At 43.2% G+C, this 18216-nt stretch overlaps 1 protein-coding gene across 1 annotated transcript; it reads left to right on the forward strand.

The window, feature by feature from the left end:
- The first annotated feature begins 2779 nt into the window (after nucleotides 1-2779).
- On the forward strand, nucleotides 2780-6234 carry LOC104596816 (caffeic acid 3-O-methyltransferase 1-like). Its single transcript, XM_010258115.3, has 4 exons — nucleotides 2780-3379; nucleotides 4644-4954; nucleotides 5332-5396; nucleotides 5775-6234. Exons 1-4 carry the CDS (start codon nucleotides 2955-2957, stop codon nucleotides 6072-6074), a joined length of 1101 nt encoding a protein of 366 aa, XP_010256417.1. The 5' UTR covers nucleotides 2780-2954; the 3' UTR covers nucleotides 6075-6234.
- The last annotated feature ends 11982 nt before the right edge of the window (nucleotides 6235-18216 follow it).

The following is an 18216-nucleotide window of genomic DNA, read 5'->3' on the forward strand; positions in this document are numbered from 1 at the left end:
TTATTATTCTCTAAAATACTGAAGAAGTTTCTGCTTTTCACTACCGATATATCTTGTCTTTCCGGTATTATAATCGTACCCTATAAAACTATCAAGCTAGTTTCACTTATGGACTCAACCCAACCCCAACTGAATCTGGCTGATTGAATCTCAAATTTGAGCTTACCTGATTCGAGCTCACCCAATTACAGATCATGATTTGATTTCTAATATTAATTGTTCATATGTTAATATCAACTTGTCATGTTCTAATTAAATAATGCCTATATGTCCCAGTTATTGAGATGTCCCAAGTGCTTGGCACCTCTCCAGATAGGAAGAACTGCAAAACCAAAGGCTATCAATGGTATTAGAACGACTATTGGGCCTCACTTGCACCTGCTTTGTCCCATAGGCTTAGTTTTGAAATACAAATTTGTAGAGTGCAAAATCTTATATGCAAATGGAGTATAAATCCCGGTTCAGGATTAATTTGCACTCTGCTTTACTTTTGCCTGTGTTTGGCAACATTACATTTATGCATTGACAAATGATAGAAAATACATTTTCCAATACATATTTAATTACATTGATAATATAAGATGTAAAAATACATCAATAAAAAAGAAGTAAATTTGCATTCAAGTAAACTTTTAATAAAAAAAGGCATATATTTTATTGGAATTCATGTTTACTTCAATTGCAGCCAAAAATCTATTTGGTAATAAGATAAATTTGTCAGTGCAAAACTAACCCCACATTGCAATTATTACACTCTACATATTGGCATTCACACTTATGCTCCTAGTGCAGTGTTGCTTGAAGCTTCTTGAAGAAAGAACTCATTATAATATAATTAAGGTGATGCTTCCTTTTAAGTTTTTACAAAATTCTAATGTCCTTAATTGCTACTAATTGAACATCCTGTCAAATCATATTTCTGGTTGGCACAAATTGAACATTTTATATTTTTGCCTTTGCATCAGACTAGTATTTAGTTGGGACTTGGGAGATCATGCTTATTGTCGACAACTAGCATAAAAGTCTCTACTTGTGGAAAAGATTGATTGCAAGTGAAATGAGATATATTCTTTCTAATTATCTCAAATTTCTTAATTGTTTTTCACACTTAAACCAGTTTTACAGGGTAGAGAGATAGGGGTGTCAATTGGTCCAATCCAATCCAGTCCAATGTGAGTCCATTATAAATAATGGATCAGGTCCAATCTAATCCAATGAATGTTTTGGACCAATTTAATGTCTGGATCATCCAATCTGTTCAAATTCATTTTGATTTAGATTAGTTTCAACCGAAACCCAGTGCATTGATACATATATTCTTATCTTATAACAATGAACTAGATTGGCTTAATCCAACCCATTCCAACATAAATTTGTTATGGATGAACCAGGCCCAATCCAATCCAATAAATATTTTGGACCGAATTAATCCAATCCGATATGTCTTATTGGTCCGTCCAATTCGTCCAAATTAATTATGTCCGATCCAAAACCGATTCATTGACACCCTTGTAGAGAGCACGAGCGTTTAAGAAACGGAGTTGAAAAAGCATATAAAGTAAGAGTGTGGAGATGGAGGTCATTTGTTATTTGTTATGATGAAGTAATTGTGATTGAAGAACACATACCCAACAATTAATGTAACACATGTTGATTGATGACAAGAAATTTTAATACATGATCTCCCGATTCACCTCCTAGGGGTCATTGTTCAACTACATCTAGTCCAATGAGCCCCTATCCTGAAGATCTTTGGAAAGTGGGTTTTTACGATCAGATAAAGAACTAAACTTATTTAAATGTTCACACTATTCTATATTTTCTTGAAAAAGGCGCTCAACCTATTTTCAAATAAGACAGAAGTACGTAGAGAATTCTGTGCCTATACTTAAACCACCACACTCCAATGGAAGGGGAATAAAAAGGTCTAACCCTGGGTTAGATAGTTCTTGGATCCAAAACTGGACCTGGACCTGGACCCGGACCCGGACCCATAACCAATTCCTGGGTTTACAGGCCCAACCATCCGGTCCAGTTTTCAAAACCAAGACCTATATTACAATCGCAATTGCGCAGAAAGATAAAGTAATGGATCTTCGGAGGTGTTTCGATGTAATATCCGACATGTAAAAAATACAAAGTACAATATAGCCCATACTGTATTTAACTCAAACAATATGTTATATGTAAGGAAGGAATAGAACGTGGTGTATTCCAATTCAGTCGAGCAGGGTTGGATGTACAAATTTTCCGCTTATTAATTTATGTTTCCCCTCTCGGTTTGCGACACAAAAATTTGGCTTGATTTTTACAAGATAGACAATGTCAGGTACCACCGACTGTAATGCATCTGCATGCAGTTCACTTTTGCATTAACATATTATTCTCCTGATGCAAAGTACGTACCAGCCAGCTGGTTGGTAAGGAGATTTGGAATCGAATGTTTTATAAGATATAAAAAAGAAAAAAATATATATTATCGAGGGTTCGACTATGATACGGAAAATATACCATATTTGACCGATCCCACCTTGAATCATATATCGCCTTTATTGATGAGGTACGAATTGGGATCTGCTTCTTACAGAGTGCGCCTCACATCAACCTCACAGTCACATTCTACTATGTATAAACAACGATATCTCCCATGAATAAGATAAGATGTTCCCCATGTGGAGCAAGTACATGCTATTACGCGATGTGGAAGTAGCAGATCCGGACTCCTCCGGCACCATCATGATTTCATTAATTCCATCTATTTCAATGTTGGGCCACAACAATACATTGTTGGGTTTTGAGCTTGGTCTTATCATCATCCACCATGAGCCATTTGCTCTATTTTAAAAGGAGTGAAAGTTAGATGGGAGGACAGAGTTGCTTCTACCCCTTCTAATTAACTATCTTTCTCCTTCCCAAAAACCTGCAACTCAGTCCCTCGCTCGGCCAGCTGCAACATGTCGTCTGTCTATGATCTTGGAAGGTCGTTCAGTGAAGGCAAAGACAATAATGAAGAAAATTGTCTCTTGGCCTTGCAACTGGCAAGCGCTACGGTGTTTCCCATGGTCTTAAAAGCAGCTTTGGAGCTGGACGTGCTTGAGATCATATCTAGGGCCGGCCCTAGTGCCTACCTCTCGACTTCGGACATCGCCTCACAGTTGCCCACGCAAAACCCAGATGCTCCAGCCATTCTCGACCGTATCTTGCGTCTCCTGGCTGTCCACTCTGTTATCAAATCCTCTGTTGTCGAACGGGACGACAACCAAGTCCAAATGGTCTATGGCTTGGCTCCCGTCTGCAAATTCCTCACTGGGAACCAGGATGACATCTCGCTACGGCCTTACCTGCTTTTGCTTCAGGACAAAACCTTCATGGATAGTTGGTAATATCATCTAAACAAAACTGTTTGACATTCGTTATCACAGAGTACATCAGTCGCTTTCTTTTTTTAGCTGACATTCATTCCCAAAACAAAATTAGCACATTTGGCCCCACAAAGTATATCAAATCTACAATTAATTAATGCTCAATACACTTTCAACTTTATTGATCCCAATCGCTTTCTCTTTTAAGCACTGCCCTAATTGGGTCATTACATATTGGAATATTTTATGCTTTCTTTTGTAATATTGCAATTAAATCAAACCAAATCCCTAAAATTATATGGCGTGTTTATAAAATACAAACTATGGATAGGTTTTAGTAAATCAATAAATCTATAAAGGGTATTTTAGTTAGTGACAGTTTTAATTTCCTTCTTTGTTTTGAACAAATATAAATAAAGCAAATTTGGGCTAAATCCGGATCTGATAAGATTTGAATCCAATTTGAGCTCCCTAGATCTGAATGATTTTGGATGGATTACGGATTTCAGTTTTCAATAGCAGATTGAATTCATAACAAGACCCAAACCGATCAGTCCGGTCCGATCCAATCTGAATTGGTCATTTTTTCTTCAGCATCGGTTGGCTTTGTGTTATAAAAAAATATAAACCGATGGTTAGGTTTGGTTTCAGTTTTTATGTGTGAAAACCGAAATCGAACCGACCCAAACCGACCTAAATATATATTGTATAATATATATATATATATATATATAATATTTCAGATATATTATATATATTGATATATTTCGGTTTTAATATATATATATATATATATATATATATATATTTCAGCTTTATTTCAGAAAAATACATATTATATATAAAATTTCGGATATATAAAATATCAATTTTAATCCATCAAATTATTTTTAATTTTCAGGCATCCAGCTTTTGCTTTTTTAGACTTGAATCCTTTACCATTCACACCAAGAGAATCATTCACAAAACCGACCAAGTCGATTTTACTTAGTATCGGGTCGATTTCGGTTTCATTTCTAGGTAAATCGACCATATCGGGTCTGTTGGAAAAATGCCAGTAAACCGATCCAACCCAACCCATGAACAGCCCTATATTGCAGCCCAGGAATTCAATCTTTCCTATTGATTAGTTTTTTTGGAACCACCCAACAAAAAAAAATAAAAAACAGAACCCAAATAATGGAGAATTACAGCCTCCAATTCCAAAATTGTTATATCTAATTGCAACCTTAGCTCTATATTCAATTCAATCAAAACTTGATCATCGAACCTTGGCTGCAGGCAATGCTTGAAAGATGCGGTTCTTGAAGGTGGAGTTCCTTTCATCAAGGCTCATGGGATGCATGTATTTGAATATACTGGGGTAGATGCTAGGTTTAACAAGGTCGTGAACAAGGCAATGTCAAATATTACCACAATGACCATGGTGAAAATTCTTGAGACATACAAAGGATTTGAGGGCCTCAAAGTGGTAGTTGATGTGGGAGGCGGAATTGGAGTCACAATTAACATGATCACAGCCGAGTATCCTCAAATTAAGGGCATTAATTTTGATTTACCCCATGTCATAGCAGATGCACCATCTTACCCTGGTAAAGGCACTTCACTTTTTTCTTTTGCTTGATTATTATTGCCTAAAATATTGAAGAGATATCTGCTTTTCAGTATTATAGTCGTACTGATTCACCGGTTACCAATTCCGGTGAACTTTTTGGGTGAATAACTGTTTAACACACTCTCAGAATTTTTAGTCTTACTGTACAGTTAGGATAAGTGCCACTTTGGAATTGCTGTCAATAAACATGTGAATATTGGTGTTTTAGAATGGGGGTATTTGTCATTTTAAATTATATAAAATTGATTCTGCAGTGTGGTACAGTATACTTTTCAGCAATTTTTTCTCTGGTATCTTGTCTTTCGAGTATTATAGTGGAGTCCTAATAAAACTATTTAATTACTTATGAAGCAGGTGTGGAGCATCTTGGAGGGGATATGTTTGAATATGTTCCAAATGCAGATGCCATTTTTATGAAGGTGATTTATTTGAAATTTTTAATATATAAGAATGATCTTTTTTTTTTTATAATTAAGCATTGTGGGGATGTAAAGGGTGAAAGCTAGTTTCACTCATTATGAATTCAACCCAACCCAATTAAATCCAGCTGATTGAATCTCAAATTTGAGCTTACCCAATTCGAGCTCATCCAATTACAGCTCATGATTTATTTTCTAATATTAATTGTTCATATATGCTAATATCAATTTGTCATGTTCTAATTAAATAATGCCTATATATGTCCCAATTTGAGCTTTAAATATAAATGAATGAATGTAAAAAATATAAAATTTGAAACAAGCTCTTCAATTTTCTCCTGTGACTCATTGGAGGAATTCAATTTAATTTTCTCCTAGTGCATACTTCATGATTGGAACGACGAGGATTGCTTGAAGCTTCTGAAGAACTGTTGGAAAGCCTTACCCAACTTGGGAAAAGTGATTGCCCTTGAATCAATTCTTCCAGAGACCCTTGAGGCGACCGATCCTGTCAGTAAAGTCGTATGGGAACAGGATTTGCTCATGTTATCACAAAGCCCTGGAGGAAAAGAAAGAACATACAAACAGTTCCAGGACTTGGCACTGAGTTCAGGATTTACCAGTTTTCAAGTTGTTTGTTCTGCATATCACAGCTGCGTTTTGGAATTCCAGAAGTGATGATATTTTCTAGTTTTGGAGAACTATTTGTGGTTCTTAGCTTATGCTTGCTAGATATTAATAATATCCATGTGTGATGGGAGCGCAGAACTTGTTTCAGGTCCTTTCTTATGCTATGTATTATCATTTGGAATAATTTCATTGTGGTTTTCCTTTGCAATCTCGAGCCAACGAGTAAATATGCAAAGTAGCTATACATCGAGAAAAAACAGTTCATTTGTGCTGGAAATAGAATTGTTATCCATCAGATTACGAAATTGAGGTGATGAGACCTCTGAGAATAATGTTAAATCATGGGCCACATGGGATTCTAAACAATTAATATGATGAAAAAGAGCGTATTAGCAATTGTCTACCCATTTTCCATTTATTGACTATCCAAAAGATCCCTAGTGCAAACACGTATCACTATCAAAATAGAACAGATCGAACAATCAATATAACAGGAACTCTAGCACACAATAAATAACAAAATCTAAAACAGAATCTCATCTTCAAAGGAGAAAGTAAACGCATGAGCATATGATCAATGGCATTTGATGGAGCGCAATCCGGCCGATCTTAGCTGTCAACGACCTTGCCTTTGACTGGATCAACAGGGGGGCCTGAAACAGGAAAAGGATAGAGAATCTCCGGGGAGGGACCCGGTGAGATTGCTCCGAAGCTCAAGTCAGTATTCTCTCAAAGGCAAGATAAAACCAAATGGCGCAAAGTTCACATACCTTGTTCTTGGGGGTAGGAAGCCTTTTATAACCACCTCGCGCACTCACTCCCAGGCTTCTGTCAGGTCGGATATGACTTCTGCACTCCTTCCAGTTCGGGTGTCGTCACCTCCGCTGGGACAACCGCCACTGCTCTTTGTCGGAGTCGTCTCTGCGACTGGAGACGGCGGTGGCAGGTGGCGGTGGCAGGTGGTTGTTGGTTGTCAATCGTCAGATCCGAGTCAGACAGGTGCGCCGCCCTGGGTACGGACGTCCTCGGTGTCAGGTGTGGTACGGTTTAGCTTGGTGTCCGCGAGGCGAGCGAGGTGAAGTATTGAGTTCGGAGAGAGGCGTGTCCCGAACTGCCATTAGGCTCCCCAGTTCGGGTTGTTGCCCTTCGTGTTTGCAAGGTGGGCTCCAAGGGAGAGCTCAGGCTCTTTGTAGAGAGCTCGGGCTCTTTGTAGAGAGTTCGGGCTCCTTGTAGAGAGTTCGGGCTCCTTGTAGGGAGTTCGGGCTCCTTGTAAGGAGTTCGGGCTCCTTGTAGGGAGTTCGGGCTCCTTGTAGGGAGTCCGGGCTCCTTGTAGGGACTTCGGGCTCCTTGTAGGGACTTCGGGCTGCTTGTAGGGAGTTCGGGCTCCTTGTAGGGAGTTCGGTTTCCTTGTATGGAGTTTGGGCTCCTTGTAGGGACTTTGGGCTCCTTGTATGGAGTTCGGGCTCCTTGTAGGGAGTTCGGGCTCCTTGGGCGCGCTGTTGTGCCGAGCTGCTGTTCTTGCTATGTTGGAGTTATTGTGAGATCGGGCCAAATCTTCCTTCATCAATTGCCCCCCACTCCTCGCACCAAGGGACTTGCCCTGGTGCGGGGAGTTCATGAGGTGGCGGGAGGATTTGTCCCGAACTTCGAACTGGCCGTCTCAAGTTGACGATGTTCCGAGCTCGGGGTAGCGACTTAATCCACTTCGCTTGATCTATAGGTAGTATCGTCTCAAGTTGACGACATTCCAAGCTCGGGGTACTTGTTTGCTTTCTAGAGTTTCAAGCTCGTATGCTCCCCCCCCCCCCCCCCGAGCGCTCTCTTTACTCGGTAGGGCCCTTCCCAATTTGGTCCGAGTTTGCCCATGCCGGGCTCGGGCACCATGATTTTACGGAGAACCAGGTCGCCGATGCAGAAGTTCACTTTTTTACTCTGGCGTTGTAGTACTGAGCTATCTTTTGCTGGTATGTTGCGGTCCGGATGTGTGCGAGGTCTCTTACCTCGTCCAATAGGTCGAGGTTGGTGCATAACTCGTCTCCGTTTGTTTGATTGTCATATGCTTCTAGCCATAGAGTAGGTATTTCGATCTCCGCTGGGATTACCGCTTCAGTGCCGTAGGTGAGGTTAAAGGGAGTTTCTCCTGTGGCGGTTTTTTCTGTGGTTCGGTGAGCCCATAGAACACTTGGTAGTTCGTCCGCCCACAACCCTTTAGCTCGGTCTAGTCGTGCTTTCAGTCCGCGGAGGATAGCTTTGTTCATTACTTCCGTTTGACCGTTTGCCTGTGGGTGCGCGACCGATGTGAAGTTCTGCCGAATCCCCATATCTTGGCAGCACTCATGAAACTTCATTTCTTCGAACTGCTTGCCATTGTTGGAGATCAGTACCCGAGGTAACCCGAAGCGGCATATTATGTTTTTCCAAAAGAAGTTCTGCACGTTTCAGGCTGTAACTGTTGCCAGGGGTTCAGCTTCTATCCATTTTGTGAAATAATCTACCGCTACCACTAGGAACTTCCTCCCACCTGTTGCTGGCGGGAATGGCCCCAGGAGGTCGATGCCCCATTGCGCGAAGGGCCATGGACTGGTGAGGTATTTGAGTTCGGTGGTAGGCTGATGGTGGATGTTGGCATGCTTTTGACACTTGTCGCATTTTTTGACGAGCTCGATAGCCTTTGTCTTCATTGTTGGCCAGTAGTATCCTTGTCGAAGTGCCTTTTGGGCGAGGGCTCTGCCCCCTAGGTGTCCGCCGCACAGACCTTCATGAGTGTCACGGAGTACGAGCTCGGCTTCGGCAGGTCGCAAGCAACGCAGGTAGGGGAGCGTGTAGGAACTGTCGGTACAACCGTTCGTCTATTATAACGTATTTGGCTGCCTGGCGCCGCACCCTCCTGGCTGCATTGCGGTCCGCAGGGAGGGTTCCGTCTAGCAAGAAGCTCGCGAGTGGGTCGATCTAGCTCGGCTCTGCTTCAAGGACAGGAGCGACCTCCTTTGCCCCTCTGAGAATGCTAGGCTGAGGTAAGTCCTCTATGTACACGGTTCTCATGGTGTTGTGACTCGTGCTGGCTAACCGGGACAGGGCGTCGGCCTCAGTGCTCTCTGACCTCGGGATTTGCCAGATGAAGTGTGACTGGAAGTTGAGTAGAGCCTCCTTTACTTTTGCCAGGTAGGCGCTCATAGTTAGCTCGCGTGCTTCGTATTCGCCCGTAACCTGGTTGACCACAAGCTGGGAATCGCTGCAGATAACTATGTGTTTTGCTTTTACCTTTTGCGCTAGGTTCAGCCCGGCTATCAATGCCTCGTACTCCGCCTCGTTGTTGGATGCCGCGAACTCAAAGCGTAGTGCGTATTCCAATTTCGTGCCACTCGGGCCGCACAGCACTATTCTAGCCCCGCTGCCCTGCTTGTTCGAGGAGCCATCTACGTGAAGGATCCAGGGCTCCTCATCCCAGTTCGCGTTTGGCCTAACCAGGAGAGATACCAAACTGGCTGCTACTTCAGGGGGTTCGGACTCTGTTGGCTCGGGAGCTCCGAGCTCACCCGAACTGGGGGTCTTGGGCTCAACCGGCCTAGGGACTTCGGGGCTGAACGTGCATTCGGCGGTAAAATCTGCTAAGGCTTGGGCCTTAATAGCAGTTCACGGCTTATACTGGAGGTCGTACTCGCTGAGTTCGATGGCCCACTTCGTCAGTCGATCGGAAACCTCGGGTTTGACCAAGACTTGCCTCAGAGGTTTGTCAGTCAAGACGATGACAGTGTGAGCCTGGAAATATGGGCAGAGTTTCCGAGCTACAATTACCAGTGCGTACGCTAGCTTTTCTATCTGCGGGTACCTCGTCTTTGCTCCTTGTAGAATTTTACTAACATAATAAATGGGTTGTTGGACCCGATCTACTTTTTTTATTAGTACCGAACTGACTACCTCGTCGCTTGCCGAGAGGTACAGTTCTAAGACCTCACCCACCTCGGGCCTGGTCAAGATCGGCATGCTAGCGAGGTGGTTTTTTAGCTTGTCGAACGCGAGCTGGCAGTCTCGGGTCCATTCGAACCCTTTGCCTTTGATTGCTTTAAAGAAAGGCAGACAGCGATCTGCCGACTTGGACACAAAGCGGCTCAGAGCGGCTATGCGGCCGTTTAGTCTCTGAACCTCCTTTGCTTTTCGGGGTGGTCTCATATCTAGGATGGCCTTTATCTAGTCCAGGTTGGCCTCAATGCCATGTCGGTTGACAATGTACCCTAGGAACTTACCCGAGGTGACACCGAAGACACATTTGTTTGGGTTCAGTTTCATGCTAAATTGACGTAGAATTTGGAAGACAGAATCTAAGTCTTGTATTAAGTCCTGTGCAAACTGGGTCTTGACGACCATGTCGTTTACATAACACTCTATTTTCGTGCCAATTAAGGGCCGAAACAGCTTATTCACAAGTCTTTGGAAGGTTGCCCCAGCATTCTTCAGTCCGAAGGGCATGACCTTGTAGCAGTACAGGACGAACTCGGTTACGAATGTGGTTTTTTCTTCATCGGACTGGTCCATCCTGACTTGGTTGTAGCCCGAGTAGGCGTCCAAGAAGCTTAGCAACTCATGTCCCGAGGTCGCATCCACTAGGCGGTCAATTCTGGGGAGGGGGAAGCAATCTTTTGGGAAGGCTCGGTTCAGGTCGGTGTAGTCGACGCACATGCGCCACTTGCCGTTTGCCTTTTTTACCAGCACCGGGTTGGCTACCCAACTCGGGTAGTGTACTTCCCTTATGAAGTCTGCTGCGAGGAGCTTTTCGACCTCCTCGTCGACCGCCCTCCAGCGCTCTGGGGCTAAGTTGCGTTTCTTCTGTCTAATGGGTCTGACTTCAGGGTCAGTATTGAGTTTGTGAGTTATAAGGTTGGGGTCAATGCTGGGCATATCGGAAGCAGACCATGCAAAAATATCTAAATTTTGAAGTAAGAAACTCACCAGTTCAGTTCGTAGAGGTTCCTGGACGGAGGCACCGATCTGTATCGCCCGAGCTGGGTCTGCGGCCGAAGTTGGGATTGCGACAGTCTCTCCTATGGGTGCAGCTCGCTCCTCGCCTTGCTCCGTAGGTCGCTCCAGTTCGAGGTCGCCAACCACCTTGGTTTTTCCCTTCAGGGCGGCAACATAGCATTTGCGGGACTCGAGCTGGTCGCCCCACGCCACTCCCACACTGAAGTCTGTAGGAAACTTCATTGATAAGTAATAGGTGGAGACCACTGCCTGTAGGACATGAGTGATTGGCCGCCCTATTATGGCATTGTATGGGGAAGGGGTCGCGACCACCAGGAAATCGTGGTTGAGTCTCACCGCACAAGGCCATGTCCCGACTTCCACAGGTACTGTTATTTTCCCAAGGGGCCTGACTTCCTCGCCGCTGAAGCCCACCAGGGGAGTGTTCGCGGGTTTTAGCTCGCGTCTCTGCAACCGAAGTTGGTCAAATGCCGACTTGAAGAGGATGTCTACCGAGCTACCTGAATCCACAAGTACGCGTCTGACTTCGAAGTCGCTGATCCTTAGTTTTATGACAAGCGCATCATCATGGGGGTAGTGGACACCTCGCGCATCGTCTTCTGTGAAGGAGATCGGTTCTTCCGCCTTCGGTCTCTTTGGAGGGTTTTGTTCTTCTCGGGCCACTTCGCGAACTGACGTCCGGGCCGCTGCCGAAGTGCATCCCGCTACCACCGAACCTCCCACTATTACGTGGATGGTTCCGCGAACTGGCCTCTTCCAGGGGCTGCCTCTGCGATGGTTCGGCTGGCCTGCTGTTGGATTCGGGAGCGTCCTTACCGTGCTCCCCTTGTCGGCCTGTCTTATTATTATTACTATTATTATTATTATGCTGTATGAAATTTCTCAAGTACCCACGACGGATGATTCCCTCTATCTCGTCCCGGAGATTTTTACACTGTTCGGTACTATGACCGTGATCTTTATGGAAACTACAGTACAAATTTTTGTTTCTCTCGTTTGGGTTCCCCTTTAGGCGAGGTGGCCACTTCACGTATGGGGCGTCTTTGATCGTCATCAAGATATCAGTTCGCCTTGTGTTCAAGGGGGTGTAGTCTGTCCGAGCTGCTATGGGAGCTCGGGACGGCTGGCTTGGCCTCGCTTCCCGGGCCGGGTCTTTCCTGTCACCCAGGTTAGAGGGCTCGCCTTCTCTTTTCCTTTTACCGCCCCTGCCTATTTCTTCCTCCGTTCTCATGAACTTGTCTGCGAGCTCGAGGAATTCGGCCATGGTCGTGGGCTGGCTTGCTACCATGTGCCATTTGAACTCCTTGTGTGTTACTCCTCTCTTAGCCGCCGCAAGCTGTACCACGGGGTCTAGTCGCGGTATCTGCAAACACGCGTCATTGAACCACTTGAGGTAGCCCCGAATGGGCTCTCCTTCTCTCTGAACCACTCCGAAGCTGCTTTCCTCTGTTCTGGGGCACCGCTTGCTGGTAACGAAGTGTGCGGTGAATACCTGTACGAGCTGGGTCCAGCTCCTTATCGACCCGGGGGCCAAGTTTCTGTACCAGGTGCGGGCCACCCCCTTGAAAGTGGTGGTGAAGGCCACGCACATGCACGACTCGCTAGCCCTTGCCAGGTGCATTTGGGATTGGAAAGCATCCACGTGGTCGCTGGGGTCGAAGGACTCGTCATACTTGTCTAAAGGAGGGAGTTTGAAGTCTCTGGGCATGGGGACTGCAAGGAGTTCTGATGAGAGGGGGGAAGGAACTGAGAGGATAGGGGTAGCTTTTACCTCGTCCGAGCTTATCCCTTCTTTACCTCTGTGCTCGGGCAGGGCACGGGTGGCAGTTCTGTGACTTCGCCGACACCTTCGTTGAGTAGGCCTGGTACTGGCGCTGCTGGCCTCTGTGTTGCCGAGCTCGATGGGCCCGGAATGTTGGCAGTCTGCTGCTAAGGCGCTGAATCGGTTCTCTGAGAGTGGGAACTCGGGCTTAGAGCGCCGAGGTGCTGATTTTGTGGGCGAGGTCCCGGACCCGCCTGCGAGTTGCGAGGCAGGGACAATTCTTCTTTCCCTTCGGCCCGGGGATGAGGCCTGGCTGTTAGGGGGGTTCTGAAATTGGGAGGAAGCTCGGTGATGGCATCCATCCTAGGGAGAAGCCTTGACCGTCCTTGGGGTGGGGTGCCGAGGCGGAAGCTGCGGTTGGTTGATGGGCAGTTGGGGGAACTGCTGCTGGTAGTGATATTGAGAGAGGTGGTGCAGTACTTAGCGCTGTTGGAGCTTATGCTGCTGAAACTGCTACATTTGGGCTTGCATTGCCCGCATGCACTGCATCAGGTCATCAAACTAGCTCTGGCTAGTCGCCAGGGGGATAGCAGTTGGTTCAGTAAAGGTTGTTTTGATAGGGAGTGGAAAGGGGACACCCATGGGAAGGTTTATGGGCGCCACTGCTCGTGGCGCACTCAGGCTGGGGATTCCGTCCACCGGAAGGGGGATGGTGATCTGCTTGATGCACACCACGGGGACTTGAAGTTGTTCCCCGGTGATGTTCATCTCCGTGCTACGTCCGACACTACTGAGAGAAGCCATGAGTGTTGGGGTTTTTCGGAGAAAAAAGAGGTTATGAGAGTTTTAGAGGGAGGCTTTTGGAAGCGTTCCCATAGATGGCGCCAATTGATGGAGCGCAATCCGGCCGATCTTAGCTGTCAACGACCTTGCCTCTGACTGGATCAACAGGGGGGCCTGAAACAGGAAAAGGGTAGAGAATCTCCGGGGAGGGACCCGGTGAGATTGCTCCGAAGCTCAAGTCAGTATTATCTCAAAGGCAAGATAAAACCAGATGGCACAAAGTTCACATACCTTGTTCTTGGGGGTAGGAAGCCTTTTATAACCACCTCGCGCACTCACTCCCAGGCTTCTGTCAGGTCGGATATGACTTCTGTGCTCCTGCCAGTTCGGGTGTCGTCACCTCCGCTGGGACAACCACCACTGCTCTTTGTCGGAGCCGTCTCTGCGACTGGAGACGGCGGTGGCAGGTGGCGGTGGCAGGTGGCTATTGGTTGTCAATCGTCAGATCCGAGTCAGTCAGGTGCGCCGCCCTGGGTACGGACATCCTCGGTGTCAGGTGTGGTACGGTTTAGCTTGGTGTCCGCGAGGCGAGCGAGGTGAAGTATTGAGTTCGGAGAGAGGCGTGTCCCGAACTGCCATTAGGCTCCCCAGTTCGGGTTGTTGCCCTTCGTGTTTGCAAGGTGGGCTCCAAGGGAGAGCTCGGGCTCTTTGTAGAGAGCTCGGGCTCTTTGTAGAGAGTTCGGGCTCCTTGTAGGGAGTTCGGGCTCCTTGTATGGAGTTCGGGCTCCTTGTAGGGAGTTCGGGCTCCTTGTATGGAGTTCGGGCTCCTTGTAGGGAGTTCGGGCTCCTTGTAGGGACTTCGAGCTCCTTGTAGGGAGTTCGGGCTCCTTGTAGGGAGTTCGGGCTCCTTGTAGGGAGTTCGGGCTCCTTGTAGGGAGTTCGGGCTCCTTGTATGGACTTCGGGCTCACACATGAGAAAGAATAAGAAGAAGAAGAGAGAGAAACAACACAAACACAAATTGGGAAGGGGAGTTTTGGTAAACTTAAATATTCACAAGAAAAAATGGGACAAGAATTAACAAAATACATTGTACATGCAAAACAACCATTTATGTTAGCTGAAGATACTAAGCTTAAAAATTGGTTGCGTAATTCTGTAAATCCACAATATAAAAAAGTTTCTAGGAATACTATTAGATCGGATGCTTTAAAAATATTTTTTATTCATATAAACAAAATTTAGTTTATTTGTTATCAAATCGTAATTCTAAAGTTGCAATTACTTATGATGTTTGGACATTTAAATTCAACATAAGTTATATTTGTGTTACTGGTCATTTTATTGATGAAAATTGGCTTTTAAATAAAAAGAATTTTAAGTTTTACTAGGCTTGAATGGCCACATACTAACCCAGCTATTGTTGCAAGCATCTTAAATACTTTACATGCTTATGGGATAGAAAATAAATTATTTTCTATTAGTTTTGATAACGCCAGCAATAACTATTCTACAATAAATATTTTAAAATATCAATTAAAACCATGTTTAAATGATAAATCATTTCATATCAAATGTGCATGTCACATCTTAAATTTATGTATTCAAGATGCCTTGAATATTATTTCTACTCATATTTCTAAAATTATAAATTGTATTATTTATATTAAAAGTTCAGGGGCAAGAAAACAAGAATTTAAATATTTATGTCAAAATTATGGTTTAAATTATAAACATTTTATATTACATGTAAAACATAGATGGAATTCTACCTATTCTATGTTAAAAAGTTGTATTTCTCATAAACAAATTCTTACTGATTTTTATAATGCAAAAGTTCTTAATGATATTATATTTGAGGAAAACTTGGAAATTGCAGTTTGTATAAGAGATTTTTTAAAACATTTTTATGATGCAACTAATGAATTATCATGTATTTATTATCCAACTAGTTGTAATTTACCTTATCAATTAATGGTAATTAGTGATTATTTCGCAAAATATAGAAATAATTCATAATTTAAATGTATTATTGAAATAATGGAAAATAATTTTAAAAAATATTCGGAGAATGTTTCTCTCATTTATCGTTTAGCTGCAATATTAGACCCTACGATTAGGAAAGATGGTTTATGAATCTAAAGCAGTAGGAAATATTTCTACAACTTGTATAACATCTTCTACTTCTGATCTTGAGCCCAGTAGTAGAAGAGAAAAACATTTTTATTTAATAAGTAGAAGGCAGAAATCTACTACTTCTACAACAAGTTCATTTATTGAACTTAATTTTTATTTACAAGCAATTTTTATAGTTTAGGTGAGGAAACAAATAATTTTGATATTTTATCCTAGTGGAGTGAAAATTCAAAAAATTATCTAGTTTTCGTCGCCATTGCACGTGATCTACTAACCCCTCCGGTGTCTATAGTTCTATTGGAGTCTTGTTTTAGTGCAGGTACCAAGGTATTGGACGACAAGAGAAGCTGCACGGACGGTGAAGGTATAGAGATGTGCATCTGCTTTAAGGATTGGCTAGATGCAGAAGATATATTACAAAACAAAGGAGGGTATGGCACCAGATATTTCACCTAAAGCAGATGATGAAAGTCATGATTCATGAAGTTGACTAGTTGCACAAAATTTTTTATTTTTGCAAATTATTGTAATTTTTTTAATTTTATTTAATTTATTTGTTTTTTTAACAATGTAATTTTGTATTTTCAATTGTAACTATATTGTATTTTTTATATTTTATTAATTTATTCTATTTTCATATTTCATTCATCCAAGTATCCAATGATCCAATCATTGTATTTGTAATTTGTATCATTCAAATTTAAATGAAATAAAATTTCTATTTTTCTTCCAATTTGTTATTCCATCATTCTTATCTGGTTAAGTATTTTTCATTTATGTGTTAGATAACTTAGATTTCTCATTTCTCATTTCTTAATTTTTCAAATAGTTTCCAATGTTCAAAGAAAAGTTAAATATTTTAGTTTTATACTTTTATTTAGAAAAGAAATCAAAAATTTCAAAAAAAAAACAAAAAAGTCAAAAAAATGAGTCTAACCCAGTTCGGCCTAGGCCCAAGGCCCGCCGCCCTGTGGCCCAATCCAGCACAGCCCAAGCCCACAGCCCAGGCCTGCGGCACGACACGGCATGGGCCTGGGCCGTGGGCCATGCTAAGTCGACCCCAAATTTTTCACCGGGAAAAACGAAACGTCCCATGACAACCCACAAACCAAGATAACACAGCCCACACTTTGCACGAGACCGGCACGGCCCACTTCACACCTCTAGATGAGATCCCCACCAAGTCGACCTGGTCGTAAACAATTCGGCCTGCTTAGCCACTGTATGGGCACAAATAGTTTGACATCTGTTTTTATAGAAAATATATCTGCTACCCTCATTATTATCCCTAGCTCCTTATTTTATCAAAAAAATATATATACTTCTCCCACTTTCCTCAAGTCATATGCGTGTCAGCCATCCATTGTTTTTCCACACAGCAGGCCCCACATGCATCCCACAGCACATCCCATGTTCCCAACCAACCAAGGTATATATCAATTGTGTTTTGAAAGCATGGTAAAGTCAAAATACTTCAAAGTCCCAAATCCCAAAAGCCTAATTAAGAACCTGCTCGTGAGGGCTTATTTTGTAGTTCATATAAGCCTATTTTGGCTTTCTTGGTTTTTCACTAGCGTTTCATGTGGAGCCTGGTAATATGCCAGAATCCCATGTCCATGCCATCCCAAATAAGTGTCAAAATAGTATCTTAAAGCTGTGTTTGGTTTGAAAGAAATGATAGGAATAGGAGGAAAAAGGTAGAGAAACATTTACAGTGTTCACAGCCTAATGGGCTTTTCAGACCGTGTTACTTCTTTTTTCTACACCATAGTAGCAGAATCTGAATATCATTATAAATCATAAATGATCTCAATTGCACCAACTCTTGTTGTAGGGTTAAATGAACGATGTGAAGTTTAAAAGTGAGCTCTGTATCCATTGTGATAGGTGTTTGATCTATCGGTTGGGTTGTCATTTCAGGCCATTAATGGAAGATCTTGGCAAGTTGGCATGTTAGAACCTGAGTAGGAACCAACATTTAATTATTATGAAAAGCCAAAGCACTACAAGCCTCCCACCTAACAAGCCTAAAAATGATCAGGAATTTATTACTCAACGATAGATTTTTCTCCACCTTTGCCATGTGATCTACCTATTCCATGTCAGTACTTTATATGAATTATTTTAATTCCCTTTGCTCTCCAATGTCATCAGGCTTAATTCCAATTTGAGCTACCAGCCAAATATAGCACGAACATGGTGTGTCACAGCTAGAGAAGATAGTTGTTTCCAAGATTCTTCTCCCTGTGTTTATCAAAGACACGACTTCTCATCCTTAGAGAGAAAAGACGGTTCATCTCTGGTGTTTAAACCATTCCACAAAGCTTTTCATTAGAAGATTTGAAATTTGTATGGGACTATTACGGTCTCATTTGACATGTTTTTCCATGCGGTCTGTTAGCTATTTATAAGTGTGGCAGATCGTGGTTTGGTCTTTTTTCGTTTGGTTTATGGTAGATCTAGCCGACAAAACCCAATGTGCTGAAAAGATGCAAAAAGCTTAAAACAGGTGATTTTCGGGAAGCTCTAAATAG

This window comes from Nelumbo nucifera, chromosome 5 (assembly GCF_055504915.1).
Source record: "Nelumbo nucifera cultivar China Antique chromosome 5, China Antique-T2T, whole genome shotgun sequence".
Lineage (NCBI taxonomy): Eukaryota > Viridiplantae > Streptophyta > Magnoliopsida > Proteales > Nelumbonaceae > Nelumbo > Nelumbo nucifera.

Excerpts from the sequence above, each read along its gene's own strand:
- LOC104596816 (XM_010258115.3), top strand. The coding sequence starts at position 2,955 with ATGTCGTCTGTCTATGATCTTGGAAGGTCGTTCAGTGAAGGCAAAGAC. Across the intron at positions 3,380-4,643 it reads AAAACCTTCATGGATAGTTG|GCAATGCTTGAAAGATGCGG; the intron begins GTAATATCATCT and ends CCTTGGCTGCAG. Across the intron at positions 5,397-5,774 it reads CAGATGCCATTTTTATGAAG|TGCATACTTCATGATTGGAA; the intron begins GTGATTTATTTG and ends ATTTTCTCCTAG.